We start from the raw sequence: 20,191 nt of genomic DNA, 5'->3' as shown, positions 1-20,191 counted from the left end.
TTCGTTGGTTTTTCAAGCAACCTGCTACTGCAAGCAGACTATATATAGGGGTCATAAATCTTTTAGGGATCAAAATTTCAAAATAAGACGAATAAGAAATTGTAGGAACTTGGAGCTTATTTTTGCTTTATGGACAATAAGCAAGGTAACTGTATTAGTGGAAACCGAGAGTATAACAGTATATAACTTACCAGGAAATCTGTGCTTTTGAGATATGTAAAAGTTTTTGTTTTCCCACAAGGTAGATCAACGATTGCACATTTATTGACTGCTGCCCATATGGTCATTAATCACTGTAGGAGAAAAGTAAATTCTCCAACACTGCAGGACTGGATAATGAAGATATGGGAGGAGGTCCATATGGTCAAGCTGCCCAATATAGTAGAGTACAGGAAGGGAGACAAATTATTAACCAGCTAATGGAGAAGTGGAGTTTATTTTATGATGTACTGGTGTAATAAAACAGAAGAAAATGTTGAATTCTATACTTTGCTAACAACACTGCAACATAAATATAAATACAAAAGCTGGATCTACTAATCAACAAGCTAGTAAAATATGTATCATGACAATATGTATTTTTCATTCTTCCTTACTCCTTTTATTTTATGTTTTAAAACAATTAATTACAAAGCAAGGTCATCTATATTAAGGAACTGAGCAATCATGCAAGGCTGTCATTATGAAACCACTTATTAAGGAAGAGTCCTATTCGCATCAGAAGAGCCACCTTGGAATAAATGGCTGAGGAACTCAGCCTAAGACAGCCTTGCCAACAAATGGAAATACTAATTGCCATGATGGATGTTCTCTCCACAGGACTGCCCATGCCAAAGCCAAGTCAGAAGGAGCTGAGCAAGCAGCAGTGGCAGCTAACAATGAATCCACTTTAGCCAGGTCGATGGCCAGGGAACTATCTCCGGATTTCTATCAGCCAGGTAGGAAATGAAATCAGCCCAGCTTTGATTTGCTGACTTTCAGCAGTGGTGAGGTACTAAGCAGAGTAAAGCCTAAAGCCAAAGTTGACATTACTATGGCACAACCCATAAGCTGAAGTCCTATGAAGTGTTTGAGTGGAGGGCATTTAAAACACAGCATGCATGAGTTGGAGAGGGGGTGCTGAACCAAGTAGCTTTGCTGTCAAATGACTTGAAACATTGCATAGGCATAGGCATTGAGTGAGGAAAACCATTCAATTGGCCCATGTCATATGTCATAATTCTATACTTCTCATGATTTCACAGCCAAGAATAGTATTTAATCAGAGAACTACATACCGGCAACTCTTATCTTACATGGTGGTTATGTTCCAGGGATAGTGTGTAAAGCCAAAATTGTGTACAGTGGTACCTTGGTTTGCAACCATTTTGGATTACAGCCACATCAAACCCGGAAGTGCGTGCCCCTTTTTTTGGATTACAACCCATTTTTTTTGGATTACAACCCATTTTTTTGGGGGGGAGGCCCCATTGGTGAAAGTGCACCTTGGGTTACAACCTGTTTTCGTTTACAGCCGGACCTCTGGAACGGATTATGGTTGTAAACCAAGGTATCACTGTACAGTCAAAACACATTGAGTTCAATGGTAGGTGGGATTGCCAAAATCTTTTTTCCTAGATGTCTGCCCCTGTTTTTGTTTAATTTTTTTTTACCAAGTGCATAAAGCTGAATGTGTGCAAGCTAAGCGCAAGCAAGTTTCAACTTACATTATTAGCAGATGAATTTAAGGTTAACCGCTTAGCACTTTAAGGTTAACCCCTAGTTCTGAATGTTACATTGGCATGTGTGTGTATGTATGTATGTGTATACAGACACACATACAGATATATATACCGGTAATTGTAATCTTTACTTGATTTAGCATGCAGTTCTATACAGAACTAAGTCCTCAGAACTAAGTCCCATTGAGATCAGTGGGGCTCACTCTCAGATAAGTGTGTATAGGCCTTTCTCACAGGGAAGTGTGCACAGGATTGCAACCTAACAAGACTTCAGTTGATTAATCAGAGGGAAAATACTCATTAAAAATATGTATTCTGAGGCAATAGGAGGATTTCATAGAAATCGGTGGAGGCCATAAAAAGTAGCCTTAGTGGTATAATAATATACCAAAGCCCACTGATTTGTATTTGTATCAGTGTGGTGGTATTTGTGTGATTTATTTAGACGAAGATGTCACAAACAGAGAGTCAAGAGACTACGAATGGTCAGTCTGCTGCTGAGTGCTATTTTGAGGAGCTTGAGCAACTGGTGAAATAGCTTCCAAATAGCCTCCTTGCAGCCAGAAATAAATGGCCCTGAATGGGTCTTTTTATGATTGACGGGAGCCTGCAGGCAGGGCAGGAGGGCTAAAATAAATGTTTTACAGTTCTCTTCCTCTTGAGCCCCTTTGGTATAGAACAGATATTAGCATCCAATTTATACCATTGCTTTGTCAGAATGATTGAACAGATTTGCAACTCAATCCTATGTATAATTTCTCAGGAGTGGGTTCCACTGAATTCAGTTGCGTAGGAATCCAGCCTAAAGGATGATTCTCACATTTCTGAAATAGCAACTATATGCTAATATACTACAGGAACCCCTCGTATTTTATGTAACCCTTTGTTTTAACCACATGAATGCTGTATTTGTACATGCTATAGTGAGGCGCAGGTGCTCATGGTTTCCATTAGTGGAGAACATATGGACCTCCAGATATTCTTAGACTCCAGTTCCCATCAGCTCCAGTCAGTGTGGGTAATGATCTGGGATGATGGGGTTTATAGTCCAACAGCATCTGGAAGGCCACAGGTTCCCCATTTCTTCATTAGTGTATAGTACTCTATACCTTAAGTCTGTTAACTGGATTTTTTTAAAAAAAACACAACCAGTGAGATTTGGTCTGCTTTTGTCCCTTTATCAAAGCTTTAAGACCATAAGCACACAAGAAGACCTTTGATGGATTAGTCCAGAGGTCCATTAGCTCAGTATCCTGCTCCCCAAGTAGATAGATCCTCCTAGGAAGCTGACAAGCAGGGGATGAAGACAAAAAATATCCCTCATTCTTTGCCCTAATGCAAAGTGTACTTCCTCTATAGTGGTTCCATTGAACTGTCATGGCTAATAGCAATTGATAGACCTTTCCGCCATGAATTTGTCCAATTCCCTTTTAAACCCTAGTGCTGTATCCAGTTCTGCTCCACACATGTACCTATTTCTGTGCACACAATGGAACTTCCTTTTTTTTCTCCTGTTCCCTCCAGCCCACTATGCAGCCTGAAAATATTTTCTGGGTGGCTTTGAAAATAAAAAATCAATATTTCAAGTCGATCTGTTGGCAAGCAGAGGTAAAGATACACAATTTGTTGTTAGAATGGTATACTAAAAATGAGGAAGTCAAAGAAGTGATGATAAAATGGGCAATAGATTTTGGGCATAATATTGAGTTTGATTCTTGGACAAAAGTGTGGAATGAAAAATTGAAATTTACAGCTTGTATGGCATTAAAAGTAAATGTAATGAAGATGATGTATAGATGGTATTTGACACCAGTAAAGTTAGCGAAAATGTATAGGATGAGAGATAAAACATGCTGGAAATGTAAAGAATCAGATAGAGATTTTTACCATATGTGGTGGACATGTGACAAAGTAAAAACATTCTGGGAATTGATCTACAATGAATTAAAAAAGATGTTTAGATCAGTGTTTCCCAAACGTTTTTGGGCAACGGCACACCTGTTAGCCGGAAAAAAATCTCGCGGCACACCACCATTAAAGCCCCGCCCCGTGACGTCAGCGCGCAGCGTCACGCCGGGAGGGACGCACAAAAGCGAAAGTTTTTTCCCTCCCCCTTGCCGGGGTGGGAGGAGGCAGCAGAGCGAGGGCAGCTGAGGCGGCGGCGGCGATAGCGGGTGGAGGAGGGGGCGGCGGCGGGAGTTGCTGCTGCTGTTGTTGCTGCTGCTGCCCGGACATGCCGGCCTCCTCCTCCTCCGCTGTCTCGCGCTCCTCCCTTTTGCGCGCGCTGCCCCGCCGCTCGGCACCACCACCGCGGAGCCGCCCCCGGCTCGACGCGGATCCTCGCCGCCGCCGCCGCCTCTCACCGCCCGACTCGCCCGCCTTCCTCCCACGGCACACCAGCCGGTGTCTCACGGCACACTAGTGTGCCGCGGAACACCGGTTGGGAAACACTGGTTTAGATATACCTTTCCCAAAAAACCGGAAGCATTCTTGCTAGGTTTGATGGGAGAGGAAATTGCAAAGATAGACCAAAGACTATTTATGTACACCACAGTAGCAGCAAGAACATTTAATGGCCCCAAAGTGGAAATTACAGGAGTTACCAATGATTGCAGAGTGGCAGGCGAAGATGATGGACTTTGCAGACTTGGCCACTGATCTGCAGGATTTGGGACCAGGACGATCAAAAATTTCAAAGGGATTGGAGTAAATTTATTGGATATTTGAATAATAATTGCAAAAACTTGAAGACACTAGCAGGATTGAAATAAATCCTACAATGTGTACAATAGAAGTTAAAGAGCTAAAGTGCGCGATAGGACTTGAAAGCGGAAAACCTACTGAAGAGAGGGAGAGAAGTCATATGCTTGGCAGAGCAGAAAGTTTTTATGTTTGTTATTGTATTGTCAAAAATATTGTTTAAGGAGAAAAATAATAAAAATTTATTTTTTAAAAAAAGAGAAGAAAATATTTTCTGGGGGGTTGAAGGACCATCCAGAACAGATTATGGTGGTGTGCAAAAGGAGGAGAGGAAATGTCTAGACCAGCTCCATAAACTAAATTTGACAGCAGTAGATCTGTCTAAATGTGGGTCTGCTCCAACCCTGTATAAAGCAGGAGCTGTGTGGGTGCCTGTTTGAAGCGGAAGAGGGGCAAGGAAGTGAGAAATGCTGAGTTATTTTACCTGCAGTCTGACCCCACAGGTACATCTGAGTTCTCTTCTGTTACAGGAGCCCAGCTGAAAGTTGTGGAACTAGACGAGAGGTGTCAGGGAGATAGTTATATTTTGATTTTAAAACAGTATTTCTTCACCCCACATCTAGGGTAGAAATGCCTCATCCCATTTCTGGCATCCCAAGCGTAAGTTTTCTATAAATATTAATTTTGATTTTTTTAAAAAATGAAGATTGACGTGGGAACAGGACAAAACTGATTTATGAATGAGCACATACAAAAGTGATATAGACTGGATGCAGACTGATATGTCAATCCCTACCTGTGGACAGACAGCAGCAAAGCACAGGGCAAGTTTTACTAATAGATTTTGCTTGCACCAGTTGGCCCTCAGTGGCCTCTCCTCACATAGCACAGGCTGTGCCAGATATATCTGTCTGCCAGAAAATATTCCTTTCAGCTTCAGCAGAATCCTTCAGGATTACAAGCAGTGGGTAGGTGTCACATGGCCTAGATTCACAGCCACTAATGTACTTGATGGACACTGCTCTTTTTTATTCCTGGGACATCTGGGGGACAGTTTGGGTTTTCTCATATTCATTCACCAGTTAAAATTATCCTTGCTGATCAGTCAGTGAAAGCAGCTTGCCGTAGTCATTATTGGAAATGCAAACCAATCTCACACAGGCATAGGAGATGTACCTTTATCTAATCCCTGACCGAACACGTCGGGCAGGAGTTGCTCCCTTGAATTTCAGATATTTGAACTCATTACTGGAACAAGATTCCCAGACGCTGTTTCAAAATTGGCTTATGGAGGCGGAAAGTCATTCTGTTTCCTGCTGCCATCATAAAAAGCAAATGCAAATATGACATGAGTTTGGTTGGAGTTCTCATTAATCATTCAGCTGACATCATTACAGGAGATTAAATGTATGCGTTCAGCTATGTTTTAAATAGCAGGGTTTCCCCACCCCGCTTTCTTGCTCTACAGTAGAATCGCACGGATTTGTAAACAGTTTGGATAATTAGTGAAATAGGTCCATTTTCTTGACCTACTCATTATAAAATGGTACTTGGGTTTGGCCCAATCGCTAAGCCAATCTACGACTTACTGTGAACGAGAAAGGTGTGCTGACGCACAGGGAGGAAATTGCAGCTACTGTACTGGGAGCCGAGCCATGGTTTGTCTTAGAGTTACATTTCTAAGCTCATGGTTTCTCTTGCTCCAAACAAGCCATGAGCTGCAGCCAAGGTTTGTTCTTTGCTTACTTACTGCTCATGGTTTGTTTGGATGATTTATCTGCATTATATGGTATATAATCTATAGGGATACATGTAGCCTTCCTGAGAAGTAATAGCCACACACATCAGTCCTCAGGCAATTCCAGACATAAATTGACCATTATCCTGCACTTTCTAGCGCAGTCGCCCTGTCAATTTTCTAAACTAAGAAAGTCTGATAAGAAAAATAGCAGAAAATTGCACTGAAAACTGGGATGACAACCACTAGCTAGCTATGTTGTATAACCTCCATACAAGCATGTCAGGTTCAGTGTTCACGATGACATCATAGAACCTTTTGGCAAACTTTGGGCAAACATTTCCCCTCCCCCCAAATCTTGTTTATGGTCAAAGGCAGGAGGGGTACAATCATTTAAAATCGGGGGGGACGGGGACCCCCACTTTTTATAAAAAACAAACGAACTAAAAGGAGTGAAAACAGAATATATACATAAAAGTCTATAAGAATCCAAAAGAAGCTAAGAAAGTCCAAAGGAAGTGTTAGGAACATTAGACAAGAATGAAAGAGCGTGAAAGGTTAGTACAGTTGTACCTCTACTTATGTTCACCTCTGGTTACGTATTCTTCGGGATACATGCGCAGCAAACCCAGAAGTATTTTTCTGGGTTTCGCCGCATGCACGGAAGCGGCACATCTGGATACGCACACCATGGGATCCGACTGGAGCTCCAGAATGGATCCCATGCGCAACCGGAGGTACCACTATATATATAAGACTATAGCAATCGGTCTACAGAGCACTCTAATATGAGTGCTCATTGTATTTAATTTGTGGCACAGGTTATAATCCGTCGAACAAAAATGCTGCTGTGCAGAATCTGGCAATGTTGTATGTTGTAGCAGGATTGGTATCTGAAAGCAGCAGGGAGGTATAGAATTGTCCTGTGCGCCCTGGGTACTTATGCAGTGATGGCTAGATGAGGCTAGTACGAATCTCTCTATAGTAAAGACACTGGAGAAGCACATGCTCTATTGTTTCTGTTTGTCCAGAGTCACAGGAGTATTGCCTCTCCAGATAAGCAATCAGCCTTCAAGAACAGCCAAGGGGAGGGTATGACATCAAGCCAAGGTAAAGGCCCTCGGGTGCTTAGGGACTTCAAGTTTATCTAGATATGCCATAGGAGAGGCAGAGTACCTGGAAGATTTATTGGCAATAAAAGTTGGGGTCCTGGCTAGATCCAACTAGAGCTCAGTATCTGTAACACATTGTTTTATGAGAGCTTTGGCCTGTTCGTATCCCTTGCTGAGTAGAAGGTTGAGATTTTAGTTACCACAGTCTTGTTTCCATGTGTATTGAAAATTACTGTTCATAGTTAGTGGTGCAAGACCCAAGGGGAAATAAAGATCGTCTGAGCCAGTAGTTGAATATGGTCACCCACACTCTAGCCTCCACTTTTATGAAACCTGTCTCTAGTCTCAGAGTGGCATTAGAGACACATTTTGGGACTTGAAGGGCTGATCTTAGGAATTTGGATTGTACAAGTTCTAGGGGGCCAAAATTAGAGAAGGGGCCCACCTGGGCACCATAGAGAAGTTGTGCTATTGGTTTGGCTTCAAATAATAATAATAATAATAATAATAATAATAATAATAATAATAATAATTTATTTATACCCCGCCCATTTGAGTGCTGCAGGTATATAGTGGCCACTACTTGTTTTCAGCAACATGTTCCCCATGGGCTTTCCTACTGCCGGTAGAGTGAAAAACTACCCCCAGGTATTTGAAACCTGCTCAATCTTGTGGCCATCTATCCTCCAAGAGCGTCTCATAGGTCTTTGTGCAAACATATCAACATGAATCCCCAGTGAACAACTGGTCTGGAAGCTGTCCTGGTCATTGTTCTTCCTGTAAAAACCCCTTCAGTGGTGTGGCACATGATCTTCCGTGCTGGAGAGGCGGGGTGCACAGCTTCCAGTCAAATAATTGTTAAGTGTTCCCACCAGAGTACTATATCAAATACAATTACAATTCAATCTTATACCGTATTTTTCGCACCATAGGACGCACTTTTTCCCTCCTAAAATGCAAGGGAAAATGTGTGTGCGTCCTATGGAGCGAATGCAGGGGGTGAGGCAGGCGGGAAAAGCCCCCAAGAGCCGCACACAAGCTCTGTGCGCTCTTGCGGGCTTTTCCACAGGAGGGAGAAGGGACTGACTGGCCGCATCAGTCCCTTCTCCCACCTCCAAGAAAAGCCAGGAGAAGCCGCGATCTCTTTAAAGGGGTTGCGCGGCTTCTGCGGGCTTTTGCGAGAGGTGAGGGAATTCCCCCACCTCCCAGGAAAGCCAGGAGAAGCCATGCAGCCATTTTAAAGTGTGCGCGGCTTCTGCCGGTTTTGCGGGAGGTGGGGGAATTCCCCCACTTCCCAGGAAAACCAGGAGAAGCCGCAATCTCTTTAAAGGGGTTGCGCGGCTTCTGCGGGCTTTTGGGAGAGGTGAGGGAATCCCCCCACCTCCCAGGAAAGCCAGGAAAGCCCTGCGCAGCATCTCCCAGCAAGGAAAGGCTGCACGGGGCTAAAGGGGAAGCCAAAACAGCGAGCGGGATCCATCCCGCTGGCTGCCTTGGCTTCCTCCATAGCTGCGCGCAACCCCTCCAGCAAGGAGAGGCTGCACGGAGCTATGGATTCTTTAGCCCCACGCAGCCTCTCCCGGGAGGGAGAGGCTGCATGGGGCTAAAGGGGAAGCCAAAACAGCGAGCGGGATCCATCCCGCTGGCTGCCTTGGCTTCCTCCATAGCTGCGCGCAACCCCTCCGGCAAGGAGAGGCTGCACGGAGCTATGGATTCTTTAGCCCCACGCAGCCTCTCCCGGGAGGGAGAGGCTGCATGGGGCTAAAGGGGAAGCCAAAACAGCGAGCGGGATCCATCCCGCTGGCTGCCTTGGCTTCCTCCATAGCTGCGCGCAACCCCTCCGGCAAGGAGAGGCTGCACGGAGCTATGGATTCTTTAGCCCCACGCAGCCTCTCCCGGGAGGGAGAGGCTGCACGGGGCTAAAGGGGAAGCCAAAACAGCGAGCGGGATCCATCCCGCTGGCTGCCTTGGCTTCCTCCATAGCTGCGCGCAACCCCTCCGGCAAGGAGAGGCTGCACGGGGCTAAAGAGGAAGCCAAAACAGCGAGCGGGATCCATCCTGCTCACTGCCTTGGCTTGTGCCATAGCCGCGCGCAACCCCTCAGGCAGGGAGAGGTTGTGCGCAGCCTGTACGCTGCTCTTTGGGGCTGGGGGGGAATATTTTTTTTCTTGATTTCCCCCCCTAAAAACTGGGTGCGCCCTATGGTCCGGTGCGCCCTATGGTGCGAAAAATATGGTATATGTTTGCTAGAAAGTAAGTCCTGCTGCATTCATTGGGGGTAACTCCATGCAGGAAGTTACCCCCAATGTTAAACCCACTAACTAGAGAGGCAGGAAACCCTCTGAACACAGCCGACTTACTTCTGAGTGCACAGAAACGACCAGTGTTTAATCTATGCAAATCAAATGTCAGTCCCTTGTGTTCAATGGCACTGTTTCTCTCTCAGATATGTACATATAGCTGTCCTTTTTATTGATTTTTTTTCCAGTGAACAAATAAAGAGAAAGAATTGGGGGTGGGGGTGGAAGAAAGGGATATTATGTGAGGTACTTCTCAGTCCTGGATATAGCTGGAAACTATATGAAGTGTAAAGATTATATTCCACTTTGAGACTGCAATACAATATGATATATAGATAAATAAGTACCACTATTATTCCAGTGAGTATACAAGTCATTACAATTTCTCTAAATGTATTCCAAGTATCATTATATTTGTCCATGCACAGTCTGTGTCTAAAAGCAATCCGTTCATACATTGCATGAGTATAGCTATCTTCTTAACCAACCAGCAAAATAAGATAGGGGAGGACATTTTCAAGATGGGTCAAGAAGAACTTGCCATATGGACTGAAGTTTTGCAGGTAACTAGTGATGAAGTCTTCCCGACTGATTTTGAAACTTTTCCCTGTGTTAATTTCACTACTGCAATGGAAGTGAAATTCTAGAGGGGAAAGTATTCCTCCTGCTAATTATGCTTCCCCATATTCATTCATGTAGCAGTCAGCATAAATTTATGTAGCCCTTGAACTAATTTCATGCAGGTGGCAAGGACAGAAAAACGAGGATAGGGGGAGCATAAAGAGAGAGATAAAAAGGGCAGCCCAGCCCATTTTTGCTTTGGTTATTCCGCTTACTGGAATGTGCCCCCCCCCAAAAAAGGTTCCCCACTTCTGGGTTACAGAATACTTATTTTCTTCAAGCATAATTTAAATTGCCTGGATGCAGAATTCCATTCCATTCCATTCTATATTATGTGAGGTACTTCTCAGTCCTGGATATAGCTGGAAACTATATGAAGTGTAAAGATTATATTCCACTATAACCCCAAATTCAGCTTTTGCACAACATACTAAAATGTGCCTTTGACCCTCTCTGAGGCGATGTGCCATGTGTAAATACTGTCAACACAGGACAGATTGTGAGAAAGAAATCAAATTAGCACTGCAGCCGTTGCATATTTTACATTGGCATTGTCGACTGGTTTAAGTGTTGTGTGTGACAGTGCTCTGACCTTTATGTAGACTAGGAGCTTCCTGGCTCAGTTTTGCCCGCAAGTATTTGGGACCTAATTAAGGCCGGTTGCTCTGTTTCGGTTCATAAGCACGTTCGTTTGAGAGACGGGGGCGTGGGGGGAGATTTGCTGTTTAGTTTCTGCACTGAGCTAAGGCTTACCAATATGTAAACAATAATGCAGCCGATGGCAGTGCTGCTAGGAGACGATGACACAACCCAGTCAGATGAGGACAGAATGAAATGTGAATCCAGAAGTCACCTTGTTTAATGGAGGCGGGTCAACTGCTCAAGTGTGTTCAGTAGGATCTTAGTGTCATGGGTGGCTGACCTTATTAGTGAGCAATGCACACATCTGACAGCTCTCTTCACACCAAAGACAAACCGCTGCACTTCTCTCAACCAGCCCTCTTCAGTGAAATATATCATTGTACAGGTAGATGTACAAAGATTTGGCCAATCAAAATGTTTTATGGGCTTCAGAACCGTTGCTTTTCCTCAGTATGCTGTTGGGAGTAGAGGCAGGGATCTGTCAGTGTTGGTTCTCACATTGTTCATTTTTCCAGTCTTAATTTTATGCAGCAACTTTAAAAAAATGGTCATAAAAGTTCTCAAGCATTTAAGTGCAATTTTCCCCAATAAACATATGTTTGTATGCATGTGTTGACTAACGGACACATTTCAGCAAGCAGTTTCTTATAATACAATGCATTTGTGTATGTTACCTTCACTAGTACATGCATTTGTATGCATACTTTACCCTAGTATATGCAATTTTTGTACATATTACTTGCATTGAAAAGATAAATGTGAATTTAGAAGGATGTCTGTTTCTGTTCTCATATTGTTTGGAAAATGTGTACATGCTGCAGAATTGCATACAAAGATGTGTTTATTAGGAGAAATTTGCTGATGAATTTTCATGAAGACTTTCAATAAAATAAATGTGCAAACTAATGTGGAACTGTGGAGAACTGAAGATCAGAAAAGTTGAGAAACTGGGAAAAATAGAAATTGACAGATTCACCCATTTCTGTCTCTGTGACAGTTTCCCAATCTAGTAGCAGACTGTGAAAGGGGGGCTATTTAAATCAGAGAACTGTTATGAGAGGAAGGGTTAACTCACACCCTTCTCCGCCATGGCTGTGGGGAACCTGGCAGCCTTCCCTCAGCTACATTTCATTAACAAAAATATAACATTGGGAGATCAAAATCACAGATCTCCCATCAGTAATTAATAGTTTGGCCTCAAACCAAATAATAATTAAAGTTTTAGAGAGACCATTGTTCATCTTTGAAGAAAAAGAATGCAACTTGAAATCAAGGCGTCAAATCAAATGATAAATCCATATTAATCACAATGCACTTACATTCTGAAAATGATCTGCTTTTATTACCAGATGGGTAACAGTCAGAAGGTATATACTAAGGCATACAAAGTGCTGTATCTAGTGCTGTGATAGCTCCACTAGTGCTGAGTTAGGGTTGAATTTATATCATTTATGTGCAAGTTCCAAAATCTATTCCCAAGATTGCCTTGGTGTTCATAATGTGATCTTGTATTGTAGGTTGCTTCCACACTAGTCCTTTTTTCTGGAGTTGCCCCTTCAATCAATGTCATTGCCAAATTGTTGCATTCTAGTGTTTTCTGTGTTGTTCTCCATTGTTTATTAGACCTAGTTTCGGATAAAATGTGAATGTAGCACCTGCCTGACCAGCAACAAAGCATTACTAAGGCTTTTAAGTACTACTTCACTGTTAATTAAAAGCTTCCTGCTCGCAAGGTCTGCCTCCTTTTCCCCACTATTCAGCACAGCTATGGGGTTACTGATGAACTGGCCCTTTCTTTTTCCTTAACTGATTATCTTCTCTTCCCTCCATGAGGTGATGGGACTGTGATAAAGCAACCTTGGTCCTTCCCCTGTGGTTTTGTTTCTGCCTTGTGCTTCCTAATTCCACTGGAATTTCATGCTGTTTGACTGTCTCTTGGCGATGTTCAAAAACCTCTCCTTGCCTTTTCTAGGTCCTGAATACTTGAAGAGGCGACTGCTCCAGGAGCTCATGGAGAACGAAGAGAATGTAGAGAATACTGAAGAGCCACCACCTGTGGAACAGCCACCTCCACCACCACCTCCAGAGAGCCCTCAGGTTGAGGAGCAAGATTCCACCAAGCCCAAAGAAAGTCCCGCTCGAACACCTTCACCAGCTGGAACACCACCTGAGGCCAAACGAGCGAAGCAAGGTTCTCAGAAAAGCCCTGGGAGCTGGAATGGAGATCATGGGAAGGATGGCAGCGGCACGGGAAGTAGGCCCAACACACCTTCCAAAGCTTTGCTAGCACCTGCAGAGAAGGCAGCAGGTGGCAGTAGGCCTGCTTCCCGGAGCCCCAGCCACCCTAGCCATGTGAGGGTTGCTGCTGACCAGATGGAGATCAAACCCCTTCAGAGGATACATCAGGAAGGCGACGTTGCATTATTTCAGGGCTATCACAGCTATGCTGTGAGGACCTCCCCGGTTACTCCCCCAGTGGACTTTGAGGAAGAATCATTCCCTGACTCCAAGTTGCCTGCCAAGCCAAGTTCCCCAGAGCCCAAAGCTGATGTGAAGGCCATTGAGCACAAACTGGAGCCGCAAAAGAGGGGAGGTACACCTGTCTCTCAGCATGAAGCAGCTCACGAAGAAAAAAAAGCACTCAGAGCAGAACCTAAACAGGATCTCAAGCAACACCCGCCACCAGAACCCAAAGCAGAAGAGAAAGCCGAAGCTGCAGCTGAAGGCAAGCCTGAACGGAAAACTGAAACGAAGGTGGTGGCCAAAACTGACCCCAAGGCTGTGGTGAAGAAAGTTGCTTCGCCAGAGGCAGCAACGAAAGAGGTGGAAGAGCATGAAGAGGTGCTGCTACATGGTCTTTATAAAGGAGAGGGGAGTGTTTTTTTTTTCCATTGGGGGCTGGATAGGGGAGGGAAAGAAGCAAATAATCATCTGAATCTCCTTTTCAATTTATTGTTTGCTTCCCTGCTGTCATTTGTGCCACATTGCTTTCATGTACAAAAACCGAGGTGGGTACATAAGTGCACAACATGCGTGCACCTGATCTGGACTACTGTCTAGATGTGAAAACTTATTTTCAAAACTGCAGTACTGTGAATTGTTATGTGTTCCATTCCATCAGATGGGGCTGTAAAGTACTATGAATTGACATTTTTAAGTCAGGTCAATAAATACTACCAGATGCAGATAGGATTTACTCAGGTGTAACAGTTTGGGGTGTTTTTGTGTGTGTATATCACCTATCCCTTTTCTACCTCCTGCCAAACAATAAAAATAAAAAATAGCTAGAGCAATCTTCTAGCTGTAAAGTTTGCTCTGTGGTTCAGAAGATTCATTCTCTCTCTCTCTCTCTCTCTCTCTCTCTCTCTCTCTCTCCCCACACACACACACACAGAGAGAAAATCACTCAATATATTATGTGCTATCTGTATTTCCAGTACCACAGCCAAGTTAAAATGCATGGCGTGGTTTGTTGAAAATGTTAACTTTGTTGACTTACTGCTAGGGGGAGTGTTCCTGGATTGTAGAACAGGGTTGGCATCAATGGCAGCTGGTGCTCATTGGGGCTGGTAGTACAGAGGGTAGCTGATGATTGGTGAACTCAGGGGTAGCAATAGGCAGATCGAATGGTAGGCAGAGCGCTCCAAGGCAGCAAACCTATTCACCCCCACAGAAGAGTAAGTGAGCATCTTGGAACTTGCTTCTGAATAAAAAATGCACATGATTCTATTCACAATCACACCTCATCAGTGCAATTAATCATTTCATATAGTGATAATACATCATTCTGATAGAGAAGCCAGCAAATATTACCTTCAAGAACAGAGCTATTTATCCCAAACAGCCCAATCCAATGCATGGTTACTTGGAAGTAAGCCCTGCTGGGTGCTCCCAATAAAGTTATATTGCAAACTTCCCAGCCTGGTGCCCTCCAGATGTTACAGTTCCAACCATCCCTAACTATTGGGCTTGCTGGCTGGGGCTGTTTAGAGTTGGAGTCCAACAATATCTGGAAGGCATCAGGTTGAGAGCAGCTGGTGTATTGGAGTGCCGGGTTAGAATTCCCCACTTTTTCTTTTAGCCGTGCTTTTGTGTCTGAGATGCAGAAATTGAACAGGTATGGCTATATCCATGGTGGAGAAAACATCTTCCAGCCTGAATTTCTGCCTGTATACTTAGAAGTGATTTCCCCCGAAGTTCATATGAGTGCAGCATTCACCTGCTTTTTAAAAAAACAGGCTAATGCTGAATTCACAGGAGCAGAGCCAGCACAAAAGGGGTTAACATTCCTGCTGTCACTCTACAGTCTAGAAAAATGACTCAGGTGGTATATTTGCAGAAGACAAATTTGGTTACCATCTTTTCCGTGCACAGGGCTCCAGTGCCTTTAACAGCTGCAGGAAAGGCAGGTATGCAACATGTGTAGCTTCTCCCAAAATGAAGATTTAGCACAGCTTGCTCCAGGCATCAAAATGAACATTACCCCAAATATGATGGCATGAGACTGACCTGCACAAATGTTTAGGTGCGGTGATGATGGAATGAAAGCAAATAACCCTAACCCTATTGATTTCATTAGTACTTACTGCAGGACAAGGGTGGCTAACCTGTGAAGCTCCCATCAGCTTCAGCCAGCATGGTCAGTGGACAAGGATTATGGGAGTTGTAATCCAACCATGTCTGGCGAGACACAGGTTCCCACCACTGCTCTACGAATTGCTTCTGACAGTGGCGGCTGTAATGCATAAAAGCCCTTGACAGAACTATTTTTGCTTTTACAAATGAGGAAGTTTTTCATCTGTGTCTTCTAAATCACAGTAGATAACATTATACTCTTCTTGTTGTTTTTTCCTTAGGGACCTAACACAATCATCATTTGCATGGTCATCCTATTGAACGTTGGCCTCTCCATCTTATTTGTCCATTTTCTGACATGATGAGATGCTAAGACAAGGTAAGGGGGACAAATGAAATGGCTCAGAGTGCCCTATTGTTTTGACATTCTGGGAAATGAAGACTTCACTTTAGAACCTTTTTGTAAAAGGACAACTTGGTTATCTGGCTACACATCAATGCACAACTATTGTTTCCTGTTTTGTGAAGAAGAGGAGAGCATCCAGTTCTGTGCATGTTTATTTAGAAGCAGTTCAATGAGGGGTTGGTCCCAAGAAAATTTGCATACAGGGTCACAACAGGATATCTATCTACCCTCTCTCCATGTCCCCCCCCCCTCTCTCTCTCTCTCTCTCTCACACACACACACACACACACACACACACACACACGTGTCTCAGACCTTGAATAAAAAAATAACAAGAAGCTGCAAAAGCTTCCTTACAGTACCACACTCATATACACAAACTCCTGTAAATACATGAGACCCAAACCATCTCGGACTTTAAATACTAGCATTAGGACCATGAATTGGGCCAGGTAGCTTACAGGCAGTCAGTGAAGCACTTTCAGGATTGGTGTTCCATGATCCCATTTTGTTGTTCTGCTCAATAGCCAGTGGCTGCATTCTAGCTGTGGCTTCATTTTCAAGTGCAACCCTACATAAAATGAATTGCAATAATTCAGCCATGACATTTGCTGGGTGAAGGCCTCTAATTCCTTGTTAAATAATTCCTTTATCCTGACCCCTCTTGTTAAAAGCTTTTTGGAGTGTGACATCTTAAACATTAACTTAAACCAATAATTATATTTTCTGTTACTATTGCTACTCCCTGTTTTCTTTCTCGCTGATTTCTATTCTTACAGAAGTTTCTGCTGACATCTATGCCTTTCCAGAGGTATAACACCATCCATTCAGAACCATCTAAAGAGGGAGGAGCTTAGAACCCAGTGTTGGCATTGTGGTCATGAACTTCCATAGAAGGCTTCTGAAGAGCTTGTTAGCCTAGGCCCCCAACTATAGACGATCTCTTCTGCCCAGCAGGAAGAAACCTTGACTGTTGCATCCCCCTCCTCATTCTTCCTTTTGTTGTGAATGAGAATTGCCTTAAAGTTTCACAACTGTGCTGATACTGTTGTACTGCAGTTTGAAGAAACAAGGATTCATCTGTAATTGTGGACACACAAACAAGGCAGTCTCTCCTTCAAATTCCACCACGAAAATTCCAGGCTTCACTGGAAGACTCGTCGTTATAAATCTGCTGAAGAACACCATGTTTCTAAGCTATGTAGCAGCCAGGAATAATTGTTATAGCTGTTGATTTAACTTCTCCCACCCAAACCAAGATTGTTATGAATCCAGCGTTAGGAAAGGTTAGGCTATGCTCCCCGTTGCTGCATAACTGTGAAAAAAATCTGTGTAGAAGTCCAGATTTTAGAGCAGGCAAAAGCCATTTCCTTGAATAGTGGATCCACACTAGGATCCAAGTGAATCCACAGTGGGAAAAATGAAAAAAACATCTATGGATTTCAGTGTAAGGATGCTTAAATGTAGTCTTATAAGCAGTCCCTAGAAGTGGATCCTCTGCAGTTCTGCCAAGTAGGAATTAGATAGAGTGAATCTTTTTTAGAGTTTAAGAAACCTCACTAAGGGCTACATTTTGAATGTGGTTCGCAAAGTACTGGTAGATGAAGTCAGTGCCTTGTCAGCATATTCTTGTCGTTGGAAGTTGCCTATTCCCCAGAAGTTAGATCAGCCGTGAGATTCACTTTGTACATTATGTTTTTCTCTGGGTATTCAGATGCACATATGACCTGGCATATGCAGAACCCTAAAAAATGTAATGCATGAATCAGCCCTAAATGTGTTTGAATGTTTTTCCTCCTCTCCCAAAGCATAGACTTTGATTCAATTTCAAAAGCTTTAAAATGTGCCTTATTTAAAACTGACTGTGAAGTTGTATGTTTGCTGACACTCCTTGGTGCAGCAGAAGCTGGTTAAAATGAGAAAGTGGGAAAAAGGAACTTGAAAAATGTTGGGTTTAAAAAGAAGGCTCCAGTTGCCAAGCAGTGAAAGCCTTATAAATATGGTGCCATAGACAGGCAGCAGGTAGACACCAGGGTAGTATTTTTTTCAGATCAGATTACTTAGAATTCATAAGTCGCTGAAAATGAAATTGGGAAGCAGGAGTGATGACATTTTGTGCCTTTCCCACTTGCTTTTTCTACTTTAATCAAATTATATTGTAAATTGGAGGAAGAGGGATACATTATCTCTGCCCAGCAGCCCATGTGTTGGAAGAGGCTTCAGCAAAATGCTTAGCCATGTTTGAGGAACATCCGCAGAACATGGGGTGATAACAATTTAGCCAGCCTTGGGTTTTATGATTACTTTTTCTCTTCTAAAGGTGTTTGTAACAAATAGGCTGTTATTTGCTTTTGAAATGTGACAGCCTGTTTCCTGGCTCCCTAGCCGCCAGATGTCCAATTTCAGTATGCAAACTGCTTTATAACTATGTATGTTATTTTCTTTGAGAGACCTCAGTGGCCTTTATTTATCATGAAGCACAAAATCTGGTCCTTTTGAAAAAGGCAGAGATTGTTGCCAACCCTACCCCCACCTCATAAACCCCGCTTCATACAAATATGATGTTCTGCTGTCTCATTCTTGTGCTTTGTTCCTTACAATGTGATGGGGAAAGTAGGTAGATTTGCTTTACGTGACATATATAAATATATGAACTGGGATCGAGAGGGCTTCTTTAGACGTGCCCAAAAGCTTGTGTGTATCCACTGTGGGGGTTGTTTGTTTTTTAATTCATTTGAACACCTGAAACTCCATGCCAAATCCCAAGCTGCTTTTGAAACTCATCACTCTCATGTGCCGTTTGCCATTCAGCACGTCATGACTGCAGTTTAGTGTACAGAACTGGTTGGGTAGTTCTTTGGATCCTAACCATATGTGTTGTATGTAGATCCGGAGGGCTTGTGCAAACATAGTTATCCCTTGGTCCCTACAACCTGTAGTAACTGCTGTGTTTACATACAGGTAGCCACAGGACTACCTCCAAGAAGTAATGATAAGCAATTCAGTAGAGCACAAACGGGTTATGTTTGATAATGTAGCTCCCAAGCACTTTCATATTCCCTGCCGTATCTTTCTAGAGTCCCGAGACCCCCAGCCTTCCGTGTTTTTAAAATGGCAATTTCCTAGCCCTCGTTGTTCCAAAGATGAGCTTGAGCGTGACAAACTTTTAAAATGCACAAACATCATGCCTCAAATCCAGAGCCCCGTGTGAGCTCAGGTGCACAAATGATGGAGACTTTTCATTTGCTTCATTGGAAGGGACTCTGTGTACATGCATTCATAAGCTGCCCTCTCTTTTAAAGCGAGTGGAAGGGTCTTGTTGGTAGGGGAGCTGCATGTGTGCAGCATAGTGCTGGCGTCCTCAAAGAACCGATGGATCAGAACAAATGTATGCACAAGCCTGCTTGGTTTTTCGTTTCTCAGTGCGAGCAAGAACAGGTTTACCTCAAGTTTGCATGCCTTCAAAAGTAGGTGTCTGTTGTTTAATTTTTCAGGTCTTACAAAAACGGAAAATGTTGTCATCACCAACAACACACCTTAATCACAAGTTTTTTTAAAAAATAAAAAAGTGTATGGCAATTTGTATAATATCGTCCAGGAGTTTTCATCAGTTGTTCTGCTGGATTATGTGCAATAATAAAATGTTTTCTTTTGCTCACGTTACCCACTGTAAATTTTTAGATCGGTGGCTTTTAGAAATGGTACATCTCTGATATTATGCATTTTAAGTTAAATGTTAACTAGTCTTGTTCCACAGAAACCGCAAGCCACAAATCTAGGTGCAGCCCCGTCAAAGTTAAGTCGTTTTCAGTACCGTAGCTTTCAATAGGACTGTTTGAATACATAATAAAATCTCTCCCGTCGAAATCAATAAGGTGGAATCATGTCCCAAGAGATCTGGGGTTCAACTGATTTGTGTGTCAGGTTGTTATATAAATTGCAAATAATAACATACTAGTGAGAACTTAAGTCAGAATGTGTGAGCTCTGTTTCATGGTGACAAAGTGCCTTGGCCCCAGCTGAGAAAGTGTAAATGTGAGGTAAAACAAATGTATGAGGAGAGGGTAAGAAAGGCACATTTATTTATTTATTTAATTATTTTAAAAGGTCAGGTAAATTAGGGCATAGTAAGGTCACTGTGTGCTTGAAGCAAAATTATGTAAAAACTATATTCTAGGGGTTGGAAGTCTGTAGGAAAGCTACTGTTCAGTGCTACCCTAGCAGGGGAGGGCAAGTTTAGCCTTCTTTAAAAGCACACCCACCCCACACGCTCTTTCCCCCTCAGTTATAAAGGTTAGGCTGTCGTTGCCGGAAAAAAGATTCAGCTAAAAGTTCCAGCTGCCAGTATAGATTAAAACCAGCTAAAATCTAGCCTAGTA

The 20,191-nt window shown here is 43.1% G+C and overlaps 1 protein-coding gene across 6 annotated transcripts in view; it reads left to right on the top strand.

Moving 5' to 3' along the window:
- Positions 1–19,475, top strand: part of JPH2 (junctophilin 2) — a 63,336-nt gene extending 43,861 nt beyond the window's left edge. For 2 of the 6 annotated variants that reach the window (XM_083508056.1, XM_083508058.1), the window contains exons 3-6: positions 820–938; positions 12,804–13,704; positions 15,690–15,785; positions 16,592–19,475. In XM_083508056.1, the coding sequence (XP_083364182.1) occupies positions 820–938; positions 12,804–13,704; positions 15,690–15,768 (1,099 nt within the window). In that variant the 3' untranslated portion in view covers positions 15,769–15,785; positions 16,592–19,475. Of the gene's footprint in view, positions 1–819; positions 3,687–4,180; positions 6,599–12,803; positions 14,581–14,854; positions 15,786–16,591 lie in introns of those variants that run through there. The other 4 variants (XR_014527287.1, XM_083508057.1, XR_014527286.1 and 1 more) reach the window with 4 other exon arrangements.
- Positions 19,476–20,191: the final 716 nt, after the last annotated feature.

Source organism: Podarcis liolepis (assembly GCF_965112155.1).
Source record: "Podarcis liolepis genome assembly, chromosome: 6".
NCBI classification, from domain to species: Eukaryota; Metazoa; Chordata; class Lepidosauria; order Squamata; family Lacertidae; genus Podarcis; species Podarcis liolepis.
Note: the sequence above shows the minus strand (reverse complement) of the source record. Positions and strands in the feature narration are given on the sequence as shown.